This window comes from Leiobunum rupestre, chromosome 4 (genome assembly GCF_980474605.1).
Source record: "Leiobunum rupestre chromosome 4, qqLeiRupe1.1.hap1, whole genome shotgun sequence".
Taxonomy (NCBI): Eukaryota; Metazoa; Arthropoda; class Arachnida; order Opiliones; family Sclerosomatidae; genus Leiobunum; species Leiobunum rupestre.
In genome coordinates, this window is record NC_143387.1 from 7,509,235 (window position 1) to 7,530,089 (window position 20,855).

At 39.3% G+C, this 20,855-nt stretch overlaps 2 protein-coding genes across 2 annotated transcripts; both read right to left on the reverse strand.

Moving 5' to 3' along the window:
• Window positions 1-6,322: 6,322 nt before the first annotated feature.
• Window positions 6,323-7,195, reverse strand: LOC149945974 (uncharacterized). Its single transcript, XM_090170687.1, has one exon. It carries the CDS (start codon window positions 7,193-7,195, stop codon window positions 6,323-6,325), a length of 873 nt encoding a protein of 290 aa, XP_090026813.1.
• Window positions 7,196-7,331: 136 nt separating this feature from the next.
• On the reverse strand, window positions 7,332-9,960 carry LOC149945975 (uncharacterized). Its single transcript, XM_090170689.1, has 4 exons — window positions 9,712-9,960; window positions 8,146-9,335; window positions 7,703-8,066; window positions 7,332-7,556 (listed from the first exon to the last, which is right to left on the reverse strand). Exons 1-4 carry the CDS (start codon window positions 9,958-9,960, stop codon window positions 7,332-7,334), a joined length of 2,028 nt encoding a protein of 675 aa, XP_090026815.1.
• Window positions 9,961-20,855: the final 10,895 nt, after the last annotated feature.

A 20,855-nucleotide genomic window follows, 5' to 3' on the forward strand; every position in this document is an offset into this window, starting at 1 on the left:
AGTTAAAATTCCAAATTTAATTTATTTAAATTGATTAAAAATTTATTTGAATATTAAGTGGAAACGCACCCCAATAGTGAAAGCGGTTTGAGGAACCTTTTCACATACAGATGAAAATTGCCACGTGAGTAGTTTTTCACTGAGTATAGGACGCTTGCGCACTATGTTTTATTAACCCGTTTTTGTGGCCAAAACTCTAGATCGCACATAGAAAAATTATTTTTATAAAATTAGTTCCTTTATAAAATTAAAAAAAATTTAAATCTAAAATTATTTTTATACGCCACCTAGCGGACAAGTTAGCCTAGTGTTACGTTTTTGAGTAAATCAAGCATCGAAATCAGTTATGAATTAGTTCCATTATTCCATATCTTATATAAAAAAATTCATTGCATTATGTCATTTAGTTTTGAAGTTATCGAACAAAAACCACTGAAAAATGCACCAAATCCGCCATTTTCGTTTGGGTTTAACTTGAGAACCCGCAGGCTAATTTCGATTTCGTTTTTGTTAATAGACGGTAAAATAAATTCCAACGGCTTCCCAGCCTCTGAAGGGTTTTTGAATTTGGGGGTAGGAAAAAAGGGGAAACGTTTCGTGACAGCATGGCTGCCAGCCTCCCCACTTCGCGACTTTAATTGTCACTGAAGTCAATTCAATCGTTTTTCACGTCTATTACGATTGATCTCAATTAATAATTTGTATTTTAATTTAAAGAATTCAAGTTATAGGTAAATTTACAGTTAAACAACCATTTTGTCTAGCTTTTATTCCCTAAATATAATGGTCAGTTTACTTAGATGGCGCCACGTGCTCTACGAAGAATCATGATTTAGATATTTGTTACTCGGCTACAGTTAAAAATTGGTCTCTGCGCATGCTCCAATACCAACCAATCCGGTGTTCCCTCCCTGGCTAGTGTCCAGTTTTTAAGTGGCAATGACGGTTTAAAATTCCACCCCCATTTATTTTACCGTCTATTGATAGAAAACAAGTCATTTCAAAATAATATAGTAATATAACTTTGCGATCTTTCACGCAGTAGCAGCAAATTGGTTTTAAATTTCAGTAAAACAATTTCAGGTAAATAGCACAAATATAGCCAGAAATTGGGCTATTTTTGGGCTAGAAACTAAAATAGTGGGCGAAAAGTTGAAGCATAAAAATTAAGAACCGTATTGCCCTAAATACGGATAAAAGACCAACAATTTTCACTTACATCGTTGTTAAAGAGATATATGTGAACTCGCGAAGAAACTACTTAGATGTTGAACTAAACTCAAAAGTAAGTTGCTTTCGGAATGTTTATAACATTTATCTTATAACCATAAAAACCTTTACAAAATTAAATTTTAAAATATAATAATGAATCCCACAAATTAATTAAAATTTGATATAAATACATTTTAATTAGAAAACTAAGCACAATTTCACTTTTTAATTTTTAACATGTTCTACCTGATCATATCAACTGTATTTTAAATGGGTTAGATTTTTAACTATTTGTATACATCAACTGAACGCACGTGTACGTGTCAGTATAATAAGTTAGTGTTCTAGGCAAAAAAAAAACATAATTGGTAAAAGACTAAGTGAAAAGAAAAATATGGATAATCAGGAGTCAAAATCCAGTCAACCAATTAAAAAGTCCGATTTATTTAATATATTTCAATCAAAACCAAATCAATCTGAGTGCATCGAAGCAGTGCTTTCTTTGTTAAGAGATCGAAACTCTTTAATAGATAACGTTTCTGGTGACCAAATAAGCCGCTTGAAAGTGGTTTTACTAAAAGAAAGATCTCGCTTCGACAAATGGTGGAAAGGTGCCGGTAGAAATATTTCAACATTTAAGAAGAACCACGCTAAATGGCTGGATTCAGAATTCAAATTGCCAAAGGACATAATTAATCAGTTCAAACATGGACAGCTACTAAAATTACCATTAGTAGCTACCTCAAGTTCAACCTCTGCTACCTCAAGTTCAACCGCTGCCACCGGAAGACCACCAATATACTACTCCTTAGCTACTGCTAGGACTAAAAGGCGAATTTTAAGTGGTACAGTAACTATGATGGCAAGAAAATCAAAGGACGAAATCTTGAAGTCAGCTGAAAAGGCTTTCAAAATCAAAGATTTTGCAAGATTTGTCAAAAAGTCCGAGTCGAGCCCAAAAAGTAATTGAACGCTCTAAATATACAAAACCAACTTCTTGTTCTCCAGAGGAAGCTTTAGCTTTAGTTTTGGATGGAAATATATCTGTAGCTACTTATTAAATGTTACGTCAAACTGCCATTGCTCGCGGGTCTAATTTATTTCCTCCATATTCCAAGGTCCTTGAAGTGAAGTCGGAGTGTAGGCCTAAGACGATAGAAGTTACTGACATCGCAGCATTTGTATCCTTACAAGCTCTATTAGATCACACAATTCTTCGAATTTTAAAACTACAAGCCGAAGTTTTAACATGTTATGCTCAAGCTACAAAAGTGGAAAATATTGATCTTATTTTTATTGCATCGTGGGGATTTGACGGAAGCACGGGACAATCACAATACAAGCAAAAGTTCGACAGTTCAGGTGTATCAGATGAAGCCCTATTTATAACTACTATGATTCCCTTACGAATTAGCACAAGTTCAGGACATATTATTTGGAATAATCCATCTCCACAGTCGATTAGATTTTGCCGTCCACTAAGAATACAATTTTTAAAAGAGTCTAAAGATTCAATTTTGTCTGAAAAAGCTTGGGTGGAACGGCAAATTGAAGACCTTCAACAAATGAAATCATCAATAACGAAAAGTCTTAGCGTGACCGTCTCGTATATCCTGTACTTGACAATAATTGATGGAAAGGTCTAAGTGTAATTTCCGGAGCGAAATCCCAGCAATCCTGTTCGATATGCGGTGCAACTCCAACAAAATTTAATTTATTAAATCCTCCGTCGAAATATCAAACAGATGGACAACAGTTCAATTTTGTAATTAGTCCGCTTTATGCATGGATTCGTTTTTTTGAGTTTTGCCTTCATTTGGGATACCGTAACATTGAAGGTTTAAAAATGTGGCGAATAAAAGGTGGCGCAAACAATCCAATTTTTATTCAGAGGAAACGTACGATCCAATCTTTAATGTGGGAAAAGCTGTCCCTTCGAGTAGACTATCCAAATCCAGGCGGTGCTGGAACAAGCAAGGAAATAAGGCAAGAAGAGCCTTTTCGCCAGGGAACCAAGAAATGTTTTCCGACATACTGAACATCGAAAAATGGCTAGTTGAAATGCTACACGTCATTCTTTGCGTCATATCATCATTTTTCCCAATTAACCCTTCGAAATTTGGAATATACTGCGGCCAATATGTTTAGGAATATCCGTGGTTTTACATGCCAGTCACTCTGCACAAGAAGACATCCGCTTTACCAGTAGGAATGTTGAGTGAGCAGGCTGGCGAATCTAGGAACAAAGTATATCGAAATGATAAAGAACGCCACGCTCGAAAAACAAGTAGAAAAGATAATTTAAGCGATGTATTCGGTCGAGCTCTTGATTCGTCGGATCCAATTGTTTCATATTATTCCATAAAAAAGAGACTACAGAAACGTCCCTCTTTAAATTTTCCTAAAGATGATATTAGTCTACTTCTTGAACCATTACTACCGAACCAATCAGATTCATTGGTATTTTCTGGAAATCCGTCAGAAGAAGAAGAAATCGAGGATATCGATTATGTAATATGTTTAGATGATCTCAGAAAGGACAATGACTAAGTAAACTATTTAGTCCATGAGCCAGATGATATTTCGATAACCACAAAAGTGGTTAATTTCAATGTTATTTTCATAAACAGGGGTGCTTTAGATATGCAAAAATCGGTGGTGTGGGGTTCTATCACCCAGCTATCCAAGATGGCGGCCATTTAAAAATGGCGGCGATAGAGATCATTAAATTGCTTATATCTCGACCGCTATTTAACGGATTGTCATGTGCAATACACCAAATAAACGAAAAGTGGTTGACGTACATGTTATGAATTATGACGTTTTTTCATAGATGGCGCCATTTGGCGGCTTCATTTAATTAAAGATATTTTCGTTTTTTGAAAACAGTTTTTTTTACTTAAAAAATGAAAAATATTTATATTTAATTTTTTTAACAATTATATATTAGTAGCTAAAGATTTTTTCAATCTTTAAATATAAGTACTAGTCACCTATCCTAAATAGTAACGGCAATATCTAAATAATCGTACAGCGGGCGATTTTCTCATTTAGAGGTTACTAGCATTGTATCGCACATAATCTCTACCAGCCACCACTTGTTCCGTTCTTTACGTATTAGCGCCTGTCATTGTTATATTTCTACTCACTCTCTCCTTCTTTTTGTTGTTTTCCGGGTTCCAAATTAAAGGTCACAATGTCAAAGTCCAGCCTACGATGCCCCATATATACTGGACGCTTTTAACCTGACCTTTTTTCAAGTCAATTTTGTACAACTCTCTTGCTTTGGCAATTGTTTCGTGTTTTTGTGTATATAGCGATTTATTTTTGCTTCGACGGTTTAAAAAGTGTTTTTAAGGGATTCCCTCACTTTTCAACCACAGTGTTTATTTCTATGAGCAATTGCGTGAAGGTTGGATTTTTCCGTCCATGTTTTAAACATGTCGAAGATTTGTGTAATATGTACCAACTGGTCAGCTGAAAGTGAGAGTCTAAGTAGATCGCAAGATGAGAGATCGTGGCAAACCCTTTGTGACGCTGCTAAAGTTAGAGATTTTGAGCCTATAATTACTTTATCAAAAGACCCCTCTACTTTATTTACGAACGTATACTACCATCGGAAATGAAGAGCTAGTTTCACGTCGAAGACTAACCTTGCAGTAATAAAAGAGAGCAAGGATCGTCTGGTCAAGGTAACGGTTCATTACTGGAAATTAATCCAAGACGCTCATCGCGAAGCTCGGAGCAAGTTGCCTCAGGTTCCACAATTCTTGAAAAAATTTGCATATTTTGTCAAAAAACCAAGAACTTAAAAGGAAAGAACACGAGAGAACCATTACTACAATCCGTGGAGCTTAGGTCGGATAAAACTGTAAGAGAAATCGCCACCGAAAGGTGTTATAAAATAATTTTAGCTATTACATCCAGAGACATTATCGCCGCGGAAGCGCATTATCATAAAACGTGTTATAGACTCTATACGAAGAAAACTACCGTTACAGTTTTGGAAAAGTCTCAGAAATTATAAAGTCTTGATGACTACCAACAAGCTGAAGAAGCGTCTCTTAAGAAATTTTATCAAAGTCTTCGGAATGATTTATATTTAAATGAACCATTGTGTTCGTTGAAAGACATTACCGCCAACATGATATTATTTATGGAAAGAAATGGAGTTCCAAACCAAGAAATGACCGAGTCAACTAAAAATCATCTGCTAAGGCACATCGAAGAAGAATTCGGTAACTCTTTGCACTTTTTTAACGTTAATCGTAGAGTCTTTGTCAGAAAAGATAATTTATCTTTGGAAACCCTTTTGGATCATTTTGTAAAACTCAAGATGAAATACAAGACATGCCTAATTTCTCCAATGTCGAAATAAAATTTTCAAGAGACAGCTATCTGTTTTGTATGAATGATACAAAGAAGATTACAATAAAACAAGATTTATTTACAATAGTTGTACGTGGCTTTACATAAGGAGACTGATGCCCTGAGAATAATTCTCCGGCCTTTTATTCTACTATACTTTTATGTCAATAAAAAAGAATGTTAAAAATATACATTGTTTAGTTAACCTATTAGGGTACATTAGATAATTATAGCCCTAATATTACATCCCCCTTTTAAGTTTTCTAAGTCCCTCAATTCACAAGTTTAGTTTGACCATCGGTTTTAAGATCCTTCCCGATCTTGTTACAGTCGCTGATTTGTCTGTTCTGGTGGACCCTAAATTCTGTTGTCGATTTGATCCAGAGGCAGGTGGTCGCGAGACTCTGGATTTATTTACGTCGCCATGGACACGTTCTGGAACCTCTCCAGGGCGACGAGGGATAGTTGGTGGACTCGGCGGTTGGACCACTGGAACAGAGTTGATGGCTCGTCTAACGGGAGGCCCGATGATAGATATCGGATCAATTGATTTTCCGGTTTCGTCAACTCCGGCAAGGGAATAAGATGTATTCGACTCGACTACGTATGAACGTGGCTCGGCGGCTTTCTCCACAACTACTCATTCTCTACGTAGATCCGTTATCCATACTCTGTCCCCTTCTTGTAATTCCGTCAGTTTCCTGACTCCATAATGGTGGTCGAACTGACGCTTCTGATCTTGTTACTGCGAGTACTCTCTTTGACGGATGACGTCTGGTGGAGGAATAATTGGTATTAATAGGTTCCAGTTATCGCTATTAGAATTTTTCTGGATCTCAAGAACTCGATTTCGGACAAACGGTTTATATTTTTTGATGTCGATATTTTCTTTCTTGATCCAAGTCACGCATATCGTCGAGTCAGTCCACAGAAGCAATGGAATACCTTCCGATTTAATAATAGTTTTTACACTCGCTATTAACCGTGAGCCAATTAGGCTTCCCATGAGTTCCAAGCGTGGAATAGAAATTTCTTTTAGAGGTGCTACTCTAGTTTTGCATGTTATGAAAGAAACTCCAACCTTGTTTGAGGATGTGATATAACGAATGTAGACGAGAGCTGCGTAGGCTCGAGTACTCGCATCGCAGAAACAGTGAATTTCTCGATGTACGATTTCTTCTGACTCTGTAAAATAGCATCTTCTTATATGCACGTGGTGGATCAGCGGCATCTCCTCTAGCCATTGTTGGTACTGGATGCCGATATCAGCTGGTAATTTGGCGTCCCTTTGGATTCGGGGTGATTCCCAAAGTTTCTGAAACATAAACTTTGCCCTGACGGTGAAGGGTGCGAGCATGCCTATTAGATCAAAAATGCGCGCTACGGCACTCAAGACTGATCTCTTGGTCATCTTGGCTTCTTGAAGGACTTCAATTAGGTCGGATAAATCGAATGAGAACAAGTCCGTCTCCGGGTCCCATTTGAGGCCCAAGATTTTCTGATTTCCAGAATTTGATTCCACATCAAATTTAATACCCTTTCCTGGGGACGCAGCATCGTCTCCCCACCTTTGGCGTAGTTCCTCAGAGTTCGTTTTCCATTTTCGGAGGTTCATACTGGCTCTATTGAGTATACTTTGAGCCTCCTTTGAGAGTTTTTAAGCCTTATCCACGTTGTCTGAGCCCGTCACGTAGTCATCTACGAATAAATCTTCATCTAAGGACCGAACGGTCTCTTTATGAAATGTTGGGTCACTCCGCAAATGGACCTTGATGGTAGCTGCCAGAAGAAAAGGAGAAGATGTAACTCTGAACGGGACTCTGGCTAGTCGTAAGTGTGTCAAATTCATCTTCCAGGACTCTGCCTCCTTTCTCTTTCATCCACAAAAACCTTACGGAATCCCTTTCTTCGGCTTGCAATCCTACTTGGAGAGAAAAGCCTTCTCTATGTCGGCGGTTACTGCTATTTGGTGAGTTCTAAAACGGAGAAGCAGCCTAAGCATATCGGGGTTTAAATTTGGGCCACTGTCTAAACATTCGTTCAACGAAGGAGAATCTTTAGAATGCGATGACGCATCATAGACGACACGCAATTTGGTTGTTGAACTCGCTTCACGTGTTACTGGTTGATGTGGTAAATAATATGTGCTTTCCGGAAAGGGTTTCTGAGTATTAACTGGATCTACGATTTTGTTCTGGAGTTGTTCTTCTATTAATTTCTTGTAATCGTTGTATAACGCCGGGTCTTCATTAAATCTTCGGGCTATCCTTTTGGTACGGTTTGTCGCTACAGTCAAGTTATTTGGTAATTCTGTTTTGATTGTTTTCCATGGCAGACAAACGGAATATCGATTATTTTCGTATGTGCATCGGTTTCGGAACTGGTTTATGGCGTCTTCGGCCGTTGGATCGGCTTCCACTTGAGTGTTGACCCCTAAAGACTTCAGGTCCCAAAAGGACCTAAGGTCGACTCCAGTTGTGTTTCTGCTAGGTTGACATCACCGTTATGTTATTGCATTTTTCTTTTTGGCTCGGTCCGCCAGCCGTCTGCATCGCCCAACCGAACTTCGTTTCCAAGGCGACTAAAGTGTCCCCAAATCTTTCTATTTTTCCGGTAACTACGTCGTAATAAACATCGGCTCCAATAAGTATACCAATACTTGTGATACTGGATGTTTCTTTGGTTATTTCTTCGGCTAACTCAAGGCCTCTGAAATTTGCGTAGGTTTCAATTTCCTTGCAGTTTACTGAGGTGACAGCGTTGCATAAGTACGGAACTTCAATTGCGGACACTTCTATGACCTGATTCGGATGGCGGACGTTCTCTAACGTCACCTTTACTATTCTACGTCTGGCCTCTCCTGGATTCTGGTTTCCGAAGTTTTGGATCGGCATATGCTTTTCGCCGATGACGGGTAAATGGAGTCGTTTCGAGATGTCTTCCTTAATGAATGTTGCCTGGCTTCCAGCATCAAGCAGCAACCTCACTCGCTGGTTGTTTGGAGGAGAGAATGGATTTTTTGCTATTACGCGTGCGGTTTGAAGGAGTACGGTTTTCTCCTTATTTATTAGGGTTTGGGTGACGACCGTTGGTGTGGTTTCGTTGGGTTTTTTCGATGGGGTAGTATCTTTGGGTCTTGTGGGCGCGGTGTTATTTTCGCAGAGGGCGCTACTGTGTTTCTTTGGGCAAAAACGGCACGGAAACCTTGAATTGCAATGTTTAACGCGATGGTTAATACGGGTACAAATGTAAAACCGTCTCGAATCACGTACGAGCCGTTTCTTTTCTTCAAGGGTGTAATTGGAACAGTCTATTGTAGCATGCGACGATCCCTTACAAAATATACAATATATTTTTCTTTCGGTGACGCCGGTCGTAAGGGCCAAGAAACTGCTTGGCGGAACCTTCTTGGTTGATTCGATAGTTTGATATTTAGAATGGGTCGATTTGATATCGCGTTTGGTGTTACCTTTTAAAATGGCACTTGTTTCTCTACCCTCTACTTCCTTTCGAATAAATTCGATAAGGGCGTCTACATCGAAACTGGAATTGGTATCACATCCCAAATTATATTTCAATCGCATATCATCAGGCAAACAGAGGGAGTCACTGTTCGCGACAATATCGACTCCTATAGCTCTTAAACTTCTTGCACTTACTGAACAAGTATCGTAAAATTTACGTAAAGTTAACAAATCATAAGTTTCATATATGGGTTTCAGTTCATGGATTTTCTGAGATGGGTTTTTCTGTACCTTTCGATTAAAATCTTTAGGGCTTCGTCATAATTTGCATTAGTAAATCTCTTGGAGCGCCTTCCAAATAACTTAACAAGTAATTGAACTTTTCTATCTTTTTTATTTTCTTTTCTCCTACCGCGGATTAAAACTGGCTATAAAATCCAGGCCACTGTAATATGTCCCCTGAAAACGTCTTAATCGTGAGCATTGGCAATCTTGATTCTTCTTGATTGATCTGCACCACTGATATCCCTGATTGTCCTTGGCTTGGTGACGAATTTGACCTTGAGGTTTTCTTTCCTTGAATCCACCTGTTGACCTGTTGTCTCAAAAGTGTGATTTTCTCACTATATTCCTGCTATTTATCCATCTCTTTCGCAATCATGTGTACGGAAGCTCCATCCATTAAGTTTATTATTTTTTCGTCCGTTTTCTGAAGGCTTTCTTCCTTTAACCCTATTAGGGCCAGCTGATCTTCTACATCATTTACTGTCGAGTGGTTATCGGTTAACATGCCTTTAATCTTGGTTTCAAGGGTGGTAGTGTTCTGACGAACAATGCCTCGCACTGTTCGTAGCCTTTTCAGTTCCGCTGTGTCGTTGTCGGAAGCCGCACTATCCTCTGCAGGTACTGTTGGCATCGTCTTTAGGTTTTGGATCTCTTGCGTTTCGATTTCCGATTTTTATTTTACCGTATTTTCCCGGGTTTCGGCACCATATAATTTTTTCCAGAAGAACTTTTAGAATTGGGAGAGCTTTACCTTTAACTAGTTCTAGCCGACTGAATAAACTAGGATATAGACGGAGTGGTAGCTAAGCTAACCGTAAACATTTTCATTAAAAAGACGTTAACGTTCACTATTTAAAAACTATCGGCTTTATTTCTTTTGAGATGAAAAATATTCGGGCTTCCACTCGCGACAAATTTCAAATGACAACAACCAAAAAAAACCCGCGCTTGCTTGCGCGTTATCCTCTCACGTTCTAATTTTAAAGTGGAAAAATGGGCTAGAAATGTCATTAACAATTAGATTACATATGTGAGTTACGTACAATTAATTTAGGTACTACAATTATTGGAAAATATGTCAAATTTTGGTTACAACATAAAAATGGATATACAGAAGATGTCGCGTAAACAATATTCTGCACGGTAAGGCAACACGTCACGGCGTGGTGATTGCATAAGGTATGGCTCCTGGTTTCAGTTCGAATCTGTACTCTCGCTTGACGCGGCCCAGACCTTTGAAAAGACCGGATACTCTTCTGTGGGCTTCAGTTTCGACAACTCGGTAAGTTGTACTTCACCGATGCGTTGTACTATTCGCAGGGTTTCACTCGCATCCCGGCTGAGAAGTGGATCTTGTAGTTCGTCAAGTACATAGATTTTGCCGTGAACCACGGCGTCATGTTTGGACAGTTCAGCCTCTATCACCCCTTTGCAGCGGAGTATCGTCCTTCCGGGTCCGAATAGTCGGCGATCGGGCGAGTTTGGCTGGAATTACGCTAACGACGGCTCCGGTATCGATTTTGAATCGCACTTTTCTGCCATTAACCTCAACGTTCACCATCCACCTTTCTTGAATGGTGGTCTTGGTAATTTCGCCCAGAAAGACATCTGACGTCAGACTGCTAATATCTTCGGATGTGACCTCGTTCGTTGCCTTGCTTCGACAGACCCGTTCGTAGTGACCAGTCTTCTTGCATTTTCTGCAAGTTGCTTTGCGAGCAGGACACTTTTCTCGGCTGTGTTGCTCATATTTGCCACAATTCCGGCAAGAATCTGCAGAGGAGTTTGTAACCGTTACATTATTAGATTTACTTGCCGTTCCGTTATTTGCTTGAGATGGACGTTTATGCGGTCGCGTCCGCAACTGATTTCGTGAGTTGAGAGTGTCCACGACTGCTGTACTACCATTCTGACGCCCTCCATTCAGAGACTTCTGCTGACGACGGATTTCTTCAGATTGCCGAGCCGTGGAAATTGTTTTCTCCAGCGTGAGTGTGCCGTCAAGCTGCATCTTTTCGGAAAATGCATTGTCCAGGACACCAACGACTATCCTGTCCCTGAGAAGCTCATCTTGTAGTGTGAGTAGGAGTGTCTACCATCATCAAGGGTTTTCCATGTACAGGTAGAAAGGGGGTGGGCACCGGAAGTCCCCGCTTCCTTCCCCCTGTGTGTAAACTAGGTCACTTCCGGCAGGTGGCGCGGGGGATCGACATTGTGGGCGTGGCCACGGGTGTCAGGTTACCCCCGCCAGGTGGCGCGCGCGTATATTTCGCGCTGATTGGCTGGCGCGGTTACCACGCGGCGCGTGTACTACGCGCTAATTGGCTGACTCGAAATTATTCAAAATGGTGCTGATTGGTTGGTGTTTTGGCGCGAAAAGGGGTCAGTGCTTCTTTAAAGGAATTCCCAGGCTCGCTATACTCGGGCATTGTTAAGGCGGTGACAGGTATAGATTGATTACGAGCAGGTGTAGAAATAATTTAGCGGCGCACATACCTTTAGTGACAATACCGAGAGAATCTCAAACACCGACTAATTATGTTATATTTCTCGAATTATTACGTCAAAAATTCACGTGATTTGGCCGCCATCTTTAATGTTTCATATTCAAACGAGTTCTGTAGGGTAGCCATCTTTGTTATGTTTTGGAAATTTACCATATTTACGTCAATTGTTTTAACGCTTTTAAACAAGTTGTTCCTAACGGATTTTTTATATCGTTACGTACCTAGATGACTTAGACTTGGTTATTATTATGACATATGCATCATATATTACCGTCAGTTAACCTTTAAAAACGACGCGCGGGAAAGTTTATGAAGTAATTAGGGAATGGATATTTCAAGTTTTTTTAAACATAGTCAATACGTTAATAACGGAGAAAAGATTGTATTACCTGTCATCCGTTGGGGTCATCTCGCGTAAACATGTTTTAAAAAGGGGAATTACATATCAAGACATTACAAGAACTCGCGTTTCGGCGTGTGTAACAAGGCCGGTTCGCGCTCATGAAATTTAAATAAACATTAATAATGCAGTAAAAAGCTAAGCCTAACAAATTTAAGAAATACTTTGTCGTCAAAACTACTGTTGAAAACATTTGCTGTTATAATCTCCCGCGTATTAACTTAATAATAATGGTATTTTATAGCGTCATATGAAATAACGGGCGGAAATAACTTACTTTAGAGTTTAAGGTGAATCCTACGAAGCAAGAATTACATTGGTATAATAACAAACAAAACATTTACTAATAAAAAAATTATAAACTGAAAATGTTTTTGAAACCGCGATTTATAGTCGACCTGTATTCATCCATATTATAAATATAACTATTAAAATATAACTTAACATTTTTAAATACAAAAGTAAATTAATTAAAATTAAAAAACGCAGCCGATACATTTAAGCGATCATACAAAATAGTAAGAAATCAATTTCAGTATACGAAACATTTGTTTGATTTATAATACATTTTTAACTGTCTGCTACGTTTTACATTCTGTGATGTTAATATGTTTGGGTTTTAGTTCTTTAACAATAATCTAGTTTACATCTAAAATAACCAACTTATTCCGTCAATTTGTTGCTTATTTGAATTGATAATAAAACTTTTTTTACAAAACTTTATTTTTAATATAAAACTCAAAAATGAATAATACAATGTTATAAAATAATTTTCAACTCTGAACCTGAAATTAAGTATGTTTGTCAAATTGTTATAATTTGTTTTTTAAATTATCTTACATCCTTCTATGTTTAAAATAAAAAACTCTGATTTAAAATTTAAAACTTTATTAATATTTTACAACACGCTATCAATAAAAACCACTAACTCGTCTATCACCTTTAAGAATCCAGTTTTTGGGTATCGTTCCAAAAGCATTTCGTGAGAATTATGCTCTTTTTGAAAATATCTCATTCTTTGTGCAATCAAATCCATTTCAAGTTGACGATTCATTTTTTTCAATTCTTTATTTATATGTTTAATCAGTTCATAGTCCTTGTTTTCTTTATAAGTCATTATTCCACAACAAAAACAAAGCGAAACTAGTTTGTATAAAACGCGATATGGTTGGTTTTTCTCTTACAGGTCGGACACAAAGGAATCTGATTACCGCGAACTATCTCTCTCCACAGCGAGACAGGTTTTGACTGATTTAGAGCAGGTGTTGAGCGGGGAAATTCGAAGAATGCGCCGTTGCTAGGTTACCCCGGGCGCTGTTAGAGGAACAACAAACTTAGCAAATACCTTTAGATTGTTTCAATGTTAAATTCGTTAACCTCGCAGTTTGTAACAAGTTGTCCCTATATTAAGAATCAGCTTGGTTTACAATTTGCAGCTCTGGCCTTATAAATGTTTCACTGTATACAATGTCTTTACCCACATCGTGTACATTTTCTTCAAAAATATTAGTTTACGTATACCCGTAGCGAGAAAATAGTTACTGAGTACCTAAACGTACTACACGAAAACGGCTTTTTTCCATGTATAAATAACCCTACTCGAGTAACTTCCACTACTAAAACGTGTATTGACCACTTTTTCTTTAAGCAAAACGTAAAAAATGAAGTATTATCCACTACTCATATAGTTAATATTACAGACCACTACCCAATTTATATTAGTATCCCTAACATACGCGAAACAAATAAACTTAATAATTCAAAAGAAGTAATCGAAATTGATTATGATATTTTAACCCAAAATATCGGAAAAGAAACGTGGTTGGTTCGCGCTCATGAAATAATAATAATAGTAAACTTTGTAGGGTAAATTACTTGACTTTGTAATGGATATTTCAATAACCGTTCATCATTTTAATAGATCAGTTTGAATTAATACTGCGGTACCTTGGGTATAATTAACAACGTCTGAATTTTCGTCGCTAAAAGATATGTCCATAAAGATTGATTATAAAAAGTTTAAAACGCTGGCATCTATGGATTCGGATTACCTAAACAAGTCACACATATATGAACTTTTAAACGGTTATTCGTGTTAAACGTGTACATTGCTTAACATTTACTATAACTTTTTCAAAAAGCAGCAGTCGAACATGTTTGCGATTCTTTATAATTTTGGGTTAGTTTATCAATAATATCGTGTATATCAATTATAGGTAATCCGAATCCATAGATGCCAGCGTTTTAAACTTTTTATAAGCAATCCAAGTAGTTTTGACCGTTCAGACGATTTGGCAGGAAGAGCGGGCCAATAATTCTGTCACCTAACAGACCAGCCCACTCATTTAAGCGAAACTGCAGTTGGTGGCGGTGAGGAAATCCCCAGTGTGGATTCTCGTAGTCCCACATATGTTGGTTTTGACAGTTGAAAGGCCCATCTCTTCCGAATGAACATTCGTCGGACATCAGTAGTTGATCGTGAAAATCCTGGTGTGCGTCAGCCATGAGGCAAAAACAATTGCAGAAGTCGAGTCGGCGCTGTCTATCACCGTCATGCAGTCCTTGGTGAAGTGTCGCTCGATAAGGATGAAAATGGTGTCTTTTGAGTGTTCTCCAAACGTAGTTTCGATCCAACCCTAAGTCAAAGCTGGCAGTCCTACGCGACGAAGTAGGCAAGTATGGTGTTTTCCATGTCGATGTCCTGGAGACCAGGACCACGAAACCTCGGATTGATATTACCCCAGTCGTCGAAGTCGCGGACCACTCTAAGAACCGTCGTATGACTTGGTCTGCAATTGGGAAATCTTCGTCTAAATAACTGACTTACTAGAGTAGCATTACGACGACCTTCTCCGTAAAATAATTCTAGCATATCAGCGCGCTGATCTCGAGTGTAAAACGGCATACTGGACAACAATCGGCCAAGCTGAGATAATGTTTTAACTTTGAAATGTAAACGCTTTAAATACTACTCGGACAATTGATATTTCACGTTAAAAAACAACAAAAGAAAAATAAGCGTAATTTTTGGTCTACAAATCTTTGTTTGATGATCTTACTCGTAACCACGTCGAAATGGAAGACGCGGTCTTGGTCTACTTTGTGTAATTAGGTGTTGAACGTAATAATTTTCTTTAACAATAACTTTTTGTAGATCTGATTATTAACTACATAGCTGAAAGCATAAGTTCCCTAAAATAAATGTACATGTGTGTTGTGATTATGTACGATTGTTTACGTTAAAGGCTATTGCCTGCTAGTACAACTTGTTTTTCCCCCGACCTCCAAACTCAGTGAAAAATAGGTCTTTTTCAACCGAACCAAAATTATTTTTACACTTTCGACTATGCCCTACAACTTTTCTATTGAAACATTTTGCGTGACACCTACCGGTGTAAAAATAAATTTTCCAAAACGGCACAAAATCGTTCCATAGCTAACAAATAAACCCTGAAATTTTCAAAACCCTAGCATAAATACATTTTGAGAAAAATGGCCTGATCGAGCAAATTGAGACACCCTGTATAACGAGCCACTTTTCTTCGCCATTTTCTTAAGTGTCGCCCTTTCTTTTGGTTTAATACGTGCGTGAAATTGTCATATAATGTAAATGTATTTTAAAAGTCTTTTATAAGTTCATTAAGATCGTAGGCTTATTGCTAGCTTCAAACTGTATTTGGCCTTTTACTAGCATGTAAGTAATACTTTAGCACCCATTGCGCATACCTCTTTGTAGTAACATTCATTAATTCGAAGAACAATTTAAAATGTTCTTAACTAGTATTTAAAGTGGATATAATGATCGTGTTGACCTGAATTTAGAGAGCATAGCATTTAATCTTCCCGTTTTACGAGAAAATACAGTAATTGTTCTTCTATCTCTCGTTTGACATAAACATTAGAAACAATAGAAACTGTTTCGCTCGAGGGGTCGGACATATACCAAAATCCCGTACACTTTGTCTAAAATCGCAAAATCGTTTAACTCCCTCTATGGTAAATTAACATTGAAATCCCAAAATCACTTCAAAAAGTTATGATAAAATCGTCGAAATCTCTACGAAATCCCGAAATCCCGTACAAAATAATGGCAAGTTTCGCTGCTAGAGAGAAAAGGTCAATCCTACATGTACTTCTTCATTTAACTTCGTTGTTCGCATTTTCAAAAAGCCGTATCTTATATCCGCGGCTTTAATTCCTCTTATTTGGTGATTGGTACCGACAGCTACTCGGCATTCGACCGTAACTGCCGTAGCCAACGATCCTTGGGTTGACAGGTTGTGCGGGGAACTTCCGGATGCTTCCGTGGGAGCAGTCGGAGTTTGTTGAAATCGTCGTTCGGGGGAGAAAACCCGTCGCATGGAGGCCCTTCTATTAAGGTTATCCACCGCTCTATCGATGGCAGCCATCATGTAGGGATTATCCCTACGTATTCGGTTCATCCGGTCGCCGGAGGTTTCTTAACGAGAAAAATATGGTTCGGGAAGACGTGACGGCCCAGCCCGGATTTCCTCGGGTAGGGTGCGTTCAATAGCCGGGCGGAGAGCGGCGCGGGAATTCTCTTCGGCTCTGGCTGCAGCTTCTGCCCGTTGGACTGGTGCGAGGGTGAAAGCTTCATACTCATATTGAGGGATGCCCCTCCATTCGCAGTATCTCTCTTCCCTTCCTTGCAAAGAGAGACCGCGGAATGAGTTGGTCCACTCTGGGTGGGCGGCGATGTCTGCTTCCATTGACTCCACTTCGGACGGAGTGAGCACCGAGGCCCAGATATTTTATGGTTCATCGTATCCTTGGGTACGAGTGTTTTCGACCAAGCATTGTTCCCCCCAGTCCGCTGCAAAGCGTCCGGTTGGTGTTGGCCTGATGACGGCCAAAGGTCTTCGTCTGGCGACTTCTGGGCCATGGCGGGGGCGGACAGATCCTAGAGGTTTCTCATTTGGTAGCGAGAGATCCTCGGAGTTATGCTCATCTATGATAAGAAAGATTGATAAATTCGGTTCACATTTAGTGCAATAATAAGTGGCCAGTTCTTTAATGTCCTTGTAGGTTACACGGAGGCAAAATAGATGGAACCAGTCCTCGCATTTATCGCATTGCACACAATTAATGGTTTTGGTTGTGCATTGATCAATTCTACACTCGGGGGCTTGACACCATTGAGTTGGGAATAAATATAGGTACAACTAAATTTAGCTGGCGCGGGACCAATTTCGTTCCATAAGGAGACTATATCAACTTTTTCGTTCTACCGTGGCGGCATCTGTCTCTAGGGGTGGCAACTATATTGCAATTGAATTTTTTCGCGAATCTGATGCGAAATTGAAAAGTATGATTTATCGTAACAAACAAACCGTTAAAGTTGTTTAAAAATAATTTTATTTTGTCAACACGATCCTTTTTAACTCAAGTTACGGTGAGTTAGCTAATAATTATTTATTTTTAGGCATATAACTTAACAAAATTTAGATGGCGTACAGTCTTATCAGAACAGGTCCCGCGTAACCATGGCAACCGAAATCGTAATTCTAGCAGTATTATTCCCAATTCAATGCTTGACACGCGTCATTCTGCACTTTCGGAATAGTACGCCTTTTTTGTCGGCGGCGCTGTGAGAATTTGGTTTGTTTTGGGATGAGTCCGAATCGGCTTCATTGTTCGAGGCGATTGGGGAGGGGGTTTCTGGCTCTGATAAATCATTATCTAATTGTTCGACTCTTTGGGGGAGCCAATTGCGATCATGAAATACTTTTAAAAGTTCCACGTGATACGTACCAATCACCTCCCCAGTCCCAGGGTCTTCTATCTCATAAGCCAGGTTATTAAGTTTCGTTTTAACGCGGAATGGTCCTTCGTATTTGGCGAACAATTTACGTTAAGTTTGAGAGATAGCGCGGGATTGTACATGAGTACGAACCCAGACAAGGGAACCGATCGAGAAATCGAGCTCACGGCGTTTTGCATCATAATATTTTTTATTATGGGCTTGGGATTTGGTTAAATTATTTTAACTTTCTCATAAGCGTTCTTGAGCTCGTCTAAAAATTTGGTTTGACCCGGTGGTAAATCATCGATTAGCGTGGGCATTGGGTCACCCGGGAGTCGGATTTCTCGACCGAAATTGAGGTAACAGGGTGAATAACCGGTTCCATCATTCGGGGCGCTGTTAATTGCTAATCGGACTAGGGTAGATTCTGATCCCATGTTTTGTGGTCAAGTCCGATGTATGTTGCTAATAATCAACCGACCACTTGGTTATAGCGTTCGGTTAGATTACTCTGAGGGTGATATATGCTAGTGAAACTATGCTGAATTCCCAGAAGATTATTGACCTCCGAAAAAATGTCCGAAATGAATTGGGGCCCATTATCTGATAAGATTCGGACGGGGCAACCATAACGACATACAATATTGTCTATAAATGTTCGGGCGATGTTAATGGCCGTTGCTTGTTCGAGGGCTTCTAGTTCAACTGTTTTGGTATAGGAATGCACCATGACCAAGAGGGTGGTATTACTGCGAGGGGACTTTGGAAAGGGGCCCATTAAATCTGGCCAACTAGATGCCAGGGGCCCTGATTGATTGTACTCATCATTAGACCGGCTTTTTTACGCCGATTTGTTTTCGTACGCTGACAGACTACGCATGTCCTTACATAAGCCTCTATATGGGGTTTCATTCCCTCCCAAAAGAATTTAGCTTTAATTCTTGATTCGTTTTTTCCATCCCCATATGACCGCTGAAACGCGCGTCATGGTATACCCTAAGGACATTATCTTGGGCGGAAATCGGTACAACTAGGCGTGGGAGAAAATCATCATTTGTGGGTTTTAAATATATCGAGCCAATTAATTTAACGAAACGGGGATGATGGGTAATTAGATCCGGATCAGTATGTAAATTTCCCAAACCCGCGTCTTCCAGTTGCGCTTTTTCCCAATCGGTATGATCGAAAACTTTGACCATTTCTTCAAGGGGGAGGGGGTCAACCTGAATAGTTAACAATGGAAAATCCGCGTTTTCAATATCCTCTACGTCTCCCGAGATGCATTCATCTTCGAGCGCAGGAAGAGAGAGAGCGTCGGGAAGCGGCACGGGAATTTCGGAATGCGAAATACGAGAGAGAGGATCTGCCAGTTTATTAACTCTACCGGGGCGGTAAATAATTTGAAAGTCGAAACCCTGTAAAGCGAGGGACCATCTAGCTAGCCTTCCATGTGGATCTTTATATGCGCGAAGTTATCTCTAAACCAATCGCTCGCTTGCTCTTCGAGAGTCAAGGGTATTAAAGGGAGCATCTCATCTAAATCTAAATCGGCAGCGCGGGCATATTCTTTCAATTGAAATATGAAATTCAATGGGTTAGACTTATCGTCTCCCTTGAATCGGGCTTTAATTGGGGGTATTTAAGGTCGCATTTTGGGATCTAATAAAATCAGGATTATGGGGAGTGGAGAGGGGTGCATTGGGTTGCGGGAAGGGTATAGAGGGACCCTCATAAAGTCGTGAGAGCGAGGGTTCGTTTTCATTTATCGGGTTTCGATTTTCGGGAGGCCTTTGAATTCCGCTGGCGGGGGTCGAGGTTTGTTGCTGCGCCAAGGTTCTAACTATGGTCCCTGATATAACATCATCTACATTTCCCATTCTTTCCGTTAAAGATCTCAATGCATCCGCCTGACTTCTAGCGGCATTCACCTGTTATCTCGTAGTATCTATATGTTCTTGAATTGCGCGCAGAAGTAAAAAGACCGAGGAACAAACAACAAGCAAATGTTCATTTAGTCTGAAATCCTGCCGACTGCGCCAATTTATAACCTCTTCGTCTCGTTTGCGTTATTGTTAATCAAACAACGATCTCAACGAAACTTTCTCCAAGGCAACTTAAGGGAAGATGATGGTAATTGCTAGTCGTGGCCCTTGGTGGGGTGAAAGATATCGGAGCGAGAGAATGATTATAAAAATAAGGGAAGGAAAAAAAGGGGGAACGTTCGGATTTCAGTCTCGTAACACTTTTCCTGCGATTAAATTCCCAAAATCTTTATTCACGTACTAAAATATATATACATACAATGAACCAATATCAGACGGTAAGGATATTATAGCGCGGGAATTAAAATGCAATACAGTAAATTAGGGCGTGGGTTAATATTATACACTCTACGGAACACAAAATAATAAACGAAATGGAAATGGAAATCTGATTCTGATTTCCTGTCATTAGCGCGGGACATTCAAATGCTCTGACCACAATTTTTATCATTAACATTTCGATTACTTATTATCATTTATGGGATCAGTCCCCATTTCTCGGGCGAAAGCCATCGGTTTGTTAAAGCGAGGGAAATGAAAACACTAAATACACAATTAAAGATGCTACAATTAACTTCACTACAATTAAGACTTATACAACAAAAAAGGGAATACACTACAACTACGAAAAAAAAGATTTAAATATATATGGGAGAGAAATAACTCGGGAACGACTTCGAAAATATTGGGACCTGCTACGGGATAACCGGCGGATAAAATGAGCTCTCAAACTCGGGGCCTAATTTTATCGTCTTCGGACCATGGCGAGGGAAAACCCTTTTGGCTTCTTTGTATTTTGGGAATTCTTCCAGG